Source organism: Balaenoptera musculus, chromosome 19 (assembly GCF_009873245.2).
Source record: "Balaenoptera musculus isolate JJ_BM4_2016_0621 chromosome 19, mBalMus1.pri.v3, whole genome shotgun sequence".
Taxonomy (NCBI): domain Eukaryota; kingdom Metazoa; phylum Chordata; class Mammalia; order Artiodactyla; family Balaenopteridae; genus Balaenoptera; species Balaenoptera musculus.
In genome coordinates, this window is record NC_045803.1 from 34,144,754 (window position 1) to 34,153,824 (window position 9,071).

The 9,071-nt window shown below is 44.6% G+C and overlaps 2 protein-coding genes and 1 pseudogene across 2 annotated transcripts; 2 read left to right on the top strand and 1 right to left on the bottom strand.

Moving 5' to 3' along the window:
- The first annotated feature begins 2,308 nt into the window (after positions 1–2,308).
- Positions 2,309–2,632, top strand: LOC118885515 (SNRPN upstream reading frame protein-like). The gene has a single exon (XM_036834196.1). The coding sequence runs from the start codon at positions 2,309–2,311 to the stop codon at positions 2,522–2,524; it is 216 nt and encodes a 71-aa protein (XP_036690091.1). The 3' UTR covers positions 2,525–2,632.
- Positions 2,633–2,650: 18 nt separating this feature from the next.
- Positions 2,651–3,441, top strand: LOC118885513 (annotated as a pseudogene).
- Positions 3,442–7,606: 4,165 nt separating this feature from the next.
- LOC118885514 (programmed cell death protein 5-like) lies at positions 7,607–8,055 on the bottom strand. The gene has a single exon (XM_036834195.1). It carries the CDS (start codon positions 8,053–8,055, stop codon positions 7,678–7,680), a length of 378 nt encoding a protein of 125 aa, XP_036690090.1. The 3' UTR covers positions 7,607–7,677.
- Between the last annotated feature and the right edge of the window lie 1,016 nt (positions 8,056–9,071).

The following is a 9,071-nucleotide window of genomic DNA, read 5'->3' on the forward strand; positions in this document are numbered from 1 at the left end:
GAGGGGAATTCTAATGCTTGCTACAACATGGATGAACCTTGAGGACATTCTGCTAAGTGAAATAAGACAGATGCAAAAAGGCAAGTGCTGTGTGATTCCATTTATATGAAGTACCTAGAGTAAAAAAATTCATAGAGAAAGGAGGTTAGTTGCCAGTGACTCAGGGGAAGGGGAAATGAGTTGTTTAATGGGTGTAGCATTTCAGTTTTGCAAGATGAAAAGAATTTTTGAGATTGGTTGTACCAAAATGTGAGTGTACTTAACACTACTGAACTGTATTAACCTCCAAATGGTTAAGACGGTAAATTTTATCTTATGTATATTTCACCACATTTTAAAATAACTGATAAAGAGAAGTCATTCTCATTATATATATCACAATTATGTCAGACTAATTCATCACAAAGGTATTTTAATATCTATAACTTTGGTTGTAAATTTGGGGGCAGCGAGTTTATTTTTTATTTTATTTTTAATTTTTTTAAACATCTTTATTGGAGTATAATTGCTTTACAGTGGTGTGTTAGTTTCTGCTTTATAACAAAGTGAATCAGCTATACATATACATATATCCCCATATCTCCTCCCTCTTGCATCTCCCTCCCACCCTCCCTATCCCACCCCTCTAGGTGGACACAAAGCACCTAGCTGATCTCCCTGTGCTATGCGGCTGCTTCCCACTAGCTATCTATTTTACATTTGGTAGTGTATATATGTCCATGCCACTCTCATGGTGGCCTCGTAGAATGAGTTTGGGAGTGTTCCTCCCTCTGCTGTATTTTGGAAGAGTTTGATAAGGATAGGTGTTAGCTCTTCTCTAAATGTTTGATAGAATATTTTTAATTTTTTAAGTAAGTTGATATACCATGTTGTGCTAATTTCTGCTGTACAGTGAAGTGACTCGGTTATACACATATATACGTTCTTTTTTTATATTCTTTTCCATTATCCTTTATCCCAGGAGATTAGATATAGTTTCCTGTGCTATACAGTTGGACCTTGTTGTTTATCCATTCTGAATGTAATAGTTTGCATCTACTAACCCCAAACTCCCAGTCCATCCCTCTGCCTCTCCCCCTCCCCCTTGGCAACCACAGTGTGTTCTCTTTTACTGTGAGTCTGTTTATGTTTTGTAGATAGGTTCATTTTTGCCATATTTTACATTCCCCATATAAGTGATATCACATGTTATTTGTCTTTCTGACTTGCTTCACTTAGCATGATAATTTCTAGTTGCATCCATGTTGCTGCAAATGGCATTATTTCCTTATTTTTTTATGGCTGAGTCTTATTCCATTGTATATATATACCACATCTTCTTTATCCATTCATCTGTCAATGGACACGTAGGTTGTTTCCATGTTTTGGCTATTGGGAATAGTGCTGCTATAAACATAGGGGTGCATGTATCTTTTTGAATTATAGCTTTGTCCGGGTATATGCCCAGGAGTGGGATTGCTGGATCATATGGTAGTTCTACTTTTAGTTTTCTGAGGAACCTCCATACTGTTTTCCGTAGTAGATACACCAACATACATTCCCACCAACAGTGTAGGAGGGTTCTTGGGGCAGCTAGTTTAAATAGAGATTATCTGGTTGTTGCAGAGATATCCACATGCAAAAGAGAATTTACTGTTTTATAATTTTAATACCAATCCATTAAGATGTATTTATTGCATATTCACAGTATTTCATAGCCTTTAGTCATTGGGAGAAAGGATAAAAATGAATATCAAAAAGGTGACTACCTGACTGTATTCTAAGGGTTTTTATATAGCGAAGTCATAGCTCATAACACATTAAGGGAATTGACACAGCTGCTTTGTAAAGTCAGACATTCTGGAATTGTTCTAGAATAAATCTTAGCTGAAAATTAACTCAAGAAATTCAGAGCACTGACACCAGTAAGAAAGGAGAATGAGCTTTCCAGCAACATACTTGGTCAGTTGGATCTACTATAATTGTTCTTAAATGCTCACCTAGCAGTTGCTTTAGCAATATATTTCTCCAGGGGGAAAATGGCCAAACAGGAAAACTTGTGTCTCCTCAGCTATTTCTCAGCAGTGATGTTAAGTCTTTTAAATCAGATCTGTCGAGTTTCACGTTCCTACCTCTGAAGCTGTTGGGGATGCCCTAGAGAAAGGCAAGTTGAAAGGCAGCTATCAAAAGTGGGTTCAGGGGGGTGGCCACACATGTGCAGCCTGAGCCGGAGTGATTGGATGGTGCTGCCGTGGCAGGAGCAGCGCAGAGTGGGGCGGCTGCTGGAGATGCCTGACCTGTTCTGTTCTGTTCTGAGGCCAGCGGTGCGATGGAGCGGGCCAGTGACCATTTACACCTGAGGTGGACTGCGGAACAGCACGTACCAGAGGTAGAAGTCCAAGTCAAACATAGGATAGCCTCACTGAGCAACCAGGAGTGTCACCTGTACCCGAGGCGATCTCAGCAGCAGCAGCAAGTCCCTGTGGTGGATTTCCATGCGGAACTGAGACAGGCATTCTTAGCTGAGATACCAAGAGGTGGTTAAAGCAGTATTGGAACACCCAGGTAGCTGATTTCAAGAGAAAACAAACAAACAAAATAAAAACAGGCTCTACCTACTGTTTGAAGTTTCTGCCCCAGCTTGCATTGTTTGGTGGAGAACCTTCGACATACCTTAATCTGTAGCCTTCCCTTAGGTCTTAAGGATCCCGAAACTTTCCTGTGGACATTGGATTTGGTGGAGCAGCAATCATGACTGTGGGAAAGAGCAGCAAGGTGCTGCAGCACATTGACTATAGGATGAGATGTGTCCTGCACGATGATTGGATCTTCACTGGCACCTTTAAGGCTTTTGACAAGCATGTGAACTTGATGCTCTGTGATTGTGATGAGTTCAGGAAGATCAAGCCAAAGAATTCGAAGCAGCCAGAGAGTGAAGAAAAGCAGGCTTTGGATCTGGTGTTGCTGTGCCAGGAGAACTTGGTTTCCATGACTGTGGAGGGACCACCCCCCAAAGATACTGGCATTGCTCGGATATCACTTGCTGGAGCTGGAGGAGGCCCTGCGGTTGGCAGAGCAGCTGGCAGAGGTGTTCCAATTCCCCAGGCTCCTGCTAGATTAGTAGGCCCTGTCCAAGGGGTTGGGGGTGGCATCCCAACAGGTAATGACCCTACAGGGAAGAGGCATTGTAGCAGCTGCTGCAGGTGCTGCTACTGCCAGCACTGCTGGAGCCCCAGCTCAGTATCCACCAGGACAGGGGTCTGCCCCCACACCTGTTGGTTGAGCAACCCTACCTCCAGGAATTATGGCTCCTGCACCTGGTATGGGACCACCCATGGGCCCACCAATTAGGCTCCCCCTACTTGAGGGACTCCAATAGGCATGCCCGCTCCAGGAATGAGACCCCCTCCACCAGGAATAAGAGGTACACCTCCACCATGAATGTGGCCACCAAGACCCTAGGATACTATTGATCCTTCTTAGTCACTTTTTTCCTGCAGTGCGTCTTGTGGAATGTGTGTAGTGTTTGTGAGCTTTTGTCCCCTCTGCTGCATTAATATTAGCTAATAAATGCATAGAGCAATAAAGAAAAGTGGGTTCAAAAGGAGGTAGATGAACTTCATCTAGAAATTTCAGAGATTGATTGGGGATTGAGACAACTATCAAGAGGAAAGGTGTGGACCCAAATAGAGACCCAATATTGGCAAAATTAAGGGGAAGTAGGTCAGAGGAGACAAATAATACTAGATAACAACTCATAAGTAACATTTATGAACCATAGACTACATCCCAGGCACTCTTCTAATCACTTTACTTGTATTAACTCAATGAATCCTTTCAACAACTTTATGTGATAGATACTTACATTATTCCCCAATGTCTTACCTCGTATCATCCCAAAAGGAGACCAGGGGACAAGGATTTGGATTCAATCCCAGGGCAATGATATCAGGTACTCTGTCTTCTATGAGAGAGTGGAGAAGTCAGTCAAGGAAGGGAGGAAAACCAAACAAGTTCTGTTAATTAGTGGTGTCTGCCGTGGGCAACCAGGGCTCCAAATGCCACTGGAAATGCTGTATAGAATATGCCTCAGCATTGTTCCACTGAAGGACAGGGAAGCGTTAGATTTTATCCGCCAGCTCCTACCCTTCGTTAGTTGAGGATTGCTTCTGAGGCATTAATTCCTAGGCACTGTCATGTTATCATATTCCAAAACATCATCAGGAAGAGAAGCAGTCCTTGGTATGGAAGGAGCTGCAGATGGTGTCAGAGCAATGACAGCATCTGCTTCACTAAGTTTGCATATGAGGAACATGGGACACAAAATTAACATCATTCAGTTTGGATTTTTTCTAGAAATAATGACCATTGACTGAAGCTAGGTTTCTATATTCTGCCTGTGTTTACATGGGTAACTCAGTACAGCTAAAGCTGATGAAACAGACAAGAATAGAAAGACATCTTACACATGAAATCCATAGCTAACAGTGAGACACAGTTCACTGGTTCATTCATTTATTCAATCATTTGTACTTTCATCCAAAAATTTATTAAGTGCCAGTGTTGAGTTTAGTAGTGTTTTATGCACTGGGGATGGGGTGGCGAGAGGGATATAAGGAGAACAATTATGACAAGATTTCTGTTGTCATGCAGCTGACATGTTACTGGAGAGACAAAATAAATAATTTCAAATGATAATGAATACGTTGAATAAAATAGACATCTACATGACTAATTACAATGCTAATAGTTACTCAGAGCACCAGCAACTTGGCCATAATTGCCAAAGAAAAAGGGAACATCCACTTCTTACCAGAATTAAGCACCTAAATATGATACTGAGGACCGTGTAGTTAGCAAGTGGACGGCGGTACAGCAAAGGAGAGGTGGATAAAGAAATTGGAAACACATTGCCAGCAGAGCTTGGTGCATACCTGCCCTGATTGATTAGAATGATGAATTGTGATGTTTCGAAAGGAAGAAAATGGTTGTGTATATTATCCTATATTTAACTTTGCATAAAAGATTAAAAGCATATCATCACATATTCTGTATCATTCATTTTAGTAGGCTGAGTGTGTGCTCAAATATGTGATAACTCTAAATCAGGGATTAAGAACTTAAGGGCATGCTTTTTTTTTTTTTTGCCACTGCTCGACTTGCGGGATCTTAGTTCCCCGACTGGCCCTCGGTAGTGAAAGTGTGGAGTCCTAACCACTGGACCGTCAGGGAATTCCCAGGGCATGCTTCTTTCTATGGAATGTAGTTCGAGTTACATGCTGTAGGTCACCCTTGGAGACTAGTCTGTCGTGGGATGTCTGTAATCAAAGTCTGCTCATGCATTCTACCATTCCTTTAGTTTTATCTTTATTCTCACATTTACTGAGTGCCCGTATCGGGCAGGTGCGGTTTGGTGCACTGAACTGAGCAGGAGAGACGTGGTAACTGGAGCTCACCTTCTAGTGGGGGAACCTGACAACAAGTAAACAAGAAACTGATCAACAAAAATGTTAACAATCCTTTCGATTCGGCCTCAACAGGGTCCTCCAGCCCAGTGTCGTTGGAGCCAAATAGAATGATATACTGAGTTCGGTTCAGAAGCAAAGGAAAGTTTTATTCTTTGATCAAAAAAGGGAGAGGTGCGAGCTCGCACTCTCCCCGGCAGGCCGTGGGCAGGGCTGCTAGAGTTCTCCTAGCGGGGAGCGGGGCCGAGTTCTCGCGGGTCTGGCGCAGGCGTGTTGCTCACGCTCCAGGTCACGGTGTCACGCACAGCGTCTCCGCACACGGGCCCGCCGCCACCATCTTGAATCGCAGTGGTGTGCGCCGCCCGTCTGCACGGGGCCGTGGAGCCGAGGTGTCGGGCGCAGCTGTGTTGCACTAGGAACTCTGGTCCAAAGGGCTGGGTACAGGGCCTCTGCGTGTGGCAGCCTATGGGCAGGTGAAACTAGAATAAGCACAAAGGAAAAAAAAAAAAAGGTTAGACATTATTACGCAGCTTCTATTTTTATTTCCTGGGAATTGTTAATGGGCTTTACCGGTGGCAAATCCCTCCTCTGTCTTTTGTTCTGCTCTTCATTCTCAAGGGGCGCGGAAGGGTGCAGGTTCATTTTCTGTAAGTATTGCCTACTGATTTCGGGCGTCGTCATAACCCGGGCTAGAGGAGCAGAACTCCCTAGCTACCTTTAGCTATGTATGTCACCAGGCTTTGGCCCTAACTGTTCGTATCCCTGAGTGAGGCAATTTAACTTTTTGGAGACAGAGGATGTTACCGAATTAGACGTGAGGCCCCCCTCTTGAGGTCCTAGGTGAACCGAAGCCCCCCTGGCTCGGTCAGGGTGTTCTTTCCCCCTCAGGTTCGAGCTGCCAATAATGAAACTGAGTTTGGCGCAAGCAAGACCGGCTTTTATTCAATGGCCAGGGAATGGAGAAGGGTAACTCATGCTCTAAAGGCACCTTCTTCCTGAAAGGAGGAAAGTGGGGGACTTTTAAGGGGTGAGAGGCAAGTGCGTCATCAGAAACTGGGGAAAAGGACGGCGATTTCCAGGAACAGCCAGGGCATGCGCAGTCCCTCAGGCCCTCTTGCACACGCAAGGCCCTCTTGCACATGCACAAACTGTGTCTAGCAGAGTACAAATGCCCCTTTGGGTGGAGATCTTAGTGTGGTAATGAAGTAAAGGTAACTTTCAGACACCCCCAGATTTCATCTGCGCAGGTGCGTTCCTGTGGTCAATTCAGAGCCGGTTTGGGGCGGTTGACCACTGTATATCTCTCAAAACATATACCTCTCAAAGTACAGCTGCAAAACATCTCTGCTGAACACCAGGTACTTTTGAAACAAACACAGAAATGAATCTGGGCAAGTGTTGTTCAGCTCTCAGGAGTTGGTATGGAAACACAGAGATAAATGAGGAGAAGAAAAGCGGTGACCTTTAGTTCACTTTGCCTGCTATCTTGGATCTAGCCAGTTTGGTCTGGTTTTGTTGTGCGCCTTTAGTGGCATCCTGTTGGTAGAATACAGCTAGCTTCTATGGTTAAAAGCAGTTTCTGCACCCGGGGGCTGGGCCGCATGGCATGGGTGACAAGGACACCAGTCACTTCAAGGTACATGGCCGACATATTAGCAAGAGCAGCATGTCTCAACTATCTGACTGATTATACTTTTCATGCCAGGAGTTAACCATAACCACAACTAACCAATTAGATAGGGCTTCCCTCCCATAGTCAGTTTCTTGATGAGCCTCCCTGATGGCTTGACAAGCTGCGGTTGGGGAAAGAAGTATGGCTCATGTTCATTAACTAGCCATCCGTGGCCTCCTAGATCTCTAATGAAGCCCCGTTTTTGCACTTTGTCTGTTTCTTCCTTTATGCAGATTGGGGAATAATTGGATGGATCTGGCCTTCGAGGTATGAGGGGTAGTTGCCAAGTTGCTAGTTCTCTGGCCACCCTTTTGGCAATCGCATCTGCCTTGTTGTTTCCCTCTGCATCCCCCTTTTGGCGACCCCTACCATGAGTTACTACCACCTTTTGTGGAAGCTGTACTACTATTTTTTTAATTTTTTATTTTGCATAACAAGTTTATTTTTGAAAGGCGTATAGACAATAAACAAAGTAAACATCCCATCAAGATCTTAACTTCTGCCAAGTATTATCTGCCCTAGAATTGCTCCAATAAGTCCCAGTCTCTAGACATCTTAAATTCAATAATCGTCATCTTCATCAGAGTCCATTACTTTTCTTCTGTTGAATTTAACTGTTGTTTTCTTTTCTGTTTGTTGGCTTACCTTTTCGAGGATTTCTGTTAAACCTTGTTCTGATACCTTCCCATTTAGTTGTCCATACCGTGCCATCTGTATAAGGTAATTCTCTACTGCTTTAGTTTTCTCAGGCTTTACAAGTGCTAAGTTACTTAATCGGGCCCGGGCTGACTGACCCAGAGCTTGGGCTAAGATACGGTTTCTCATTACTGCTTCCCTTTGCTTTGCTTCCTGTTGTGCTGCATCGCCAGGGTCCCCGTGCTTCGCCTGCAGCTCGGCCAGCCTGTGCTTCCGCAGCGCCTCAAGCTCCTCCTCCGCCATGGTGTGGCCGTCTGGAGCGAGCAGCCACGGCCACGCTCCAGTCCACTCAGAGAGACCTCTGGGAAGCTGTACTACTTCGAAGAGCTTCAGTATGCTTAAGCCATGTTCCAGCTGTTTATTCTCCGCAGTAAGCATACCTCTTTCCTTCCAAATAGCCCCACATGCATGGAGGATGGCATATGCGTACTGGGAATCTCTGTAAACATTTAAGATCCTCCCAGTCCTGAGCGCTAGGGCTCGTGTGAGAGTTATCAGCTCTGCCTTTTGGACAGAAGTCCCTGGAGGGTAGGCTTCTTGCTTCTGTGACTTGGGTCTACGAAGTTACAGTGTATCCTGCCAGACTTTTCCCCCTCTCATAAAACTGCTCCTGTCTGTGAACCATTCCTTTTTGGCATTTGGAAGAGGCTCACTTCCTAGCTTGGGGCAACTGGAATAGATGGCGTCTGTGGTTTCTATACAGTCATGCTCCAGGGACCCCATTTCTGTGGGTATCAGGGTGGCAGGATTTAGTGCGTGACAGGTTATTATGATAGCCACTGGATTGTCTAAAAGCATAGTCTGAACTTGAATCGACCTTCCAGGGGATAGCCGTTCTGTTCCCTTAGAACTTACTAAAACCTGAATCTGGTGTGGAGTCCATATAGTGAGTGGCTGACCAAACATTAACTTTTCAGCCTCCTTTATCAGGGCTGCAGTAGCTTCCTCAGCCCGAAGGCAAGGAGGCCATCCCTTTGTGGCTTGACCTAATTGTTTAGAGAAATAAGCAACCGCCCGAGTAAGGATCCCAGGTTTTGACCTAATACCCCAAGGAGATCCTCCTTCTCTCATGAATGTAAAGGTCAAAGGGTTTAACTAAATCTGGGGGGGGGCTAGGGCAGGGGCCTGAAGTAATTGCTTTTTCAATTCTTGAAAGGCCCCTTCGCATTCTGAATTCCATTCAAAACGATCATCATCCTTTCCTTTTAACTTTTCATATAGAGGCCTAGCTAATGGACCATAGTTAGGGATCCAGATGT

Excerpts from the sequence above, each read along its gene's own strand:
- LOC118885515 (XM_036834196.1), top strand. The coding sequence starts at position 2,309 with ATGGAGCGGGCCAGTGACCATTTACACCTGAGGTGGACTGCGGAACAG.
- LOC118885514 (XM_036834195.1), bottom strand. The coding sequence starts at position 8,055 with ATGGCGGAGGAGGAGCTTGAGGCGCTGCGGAAGCACAGGCTGGCCGAG.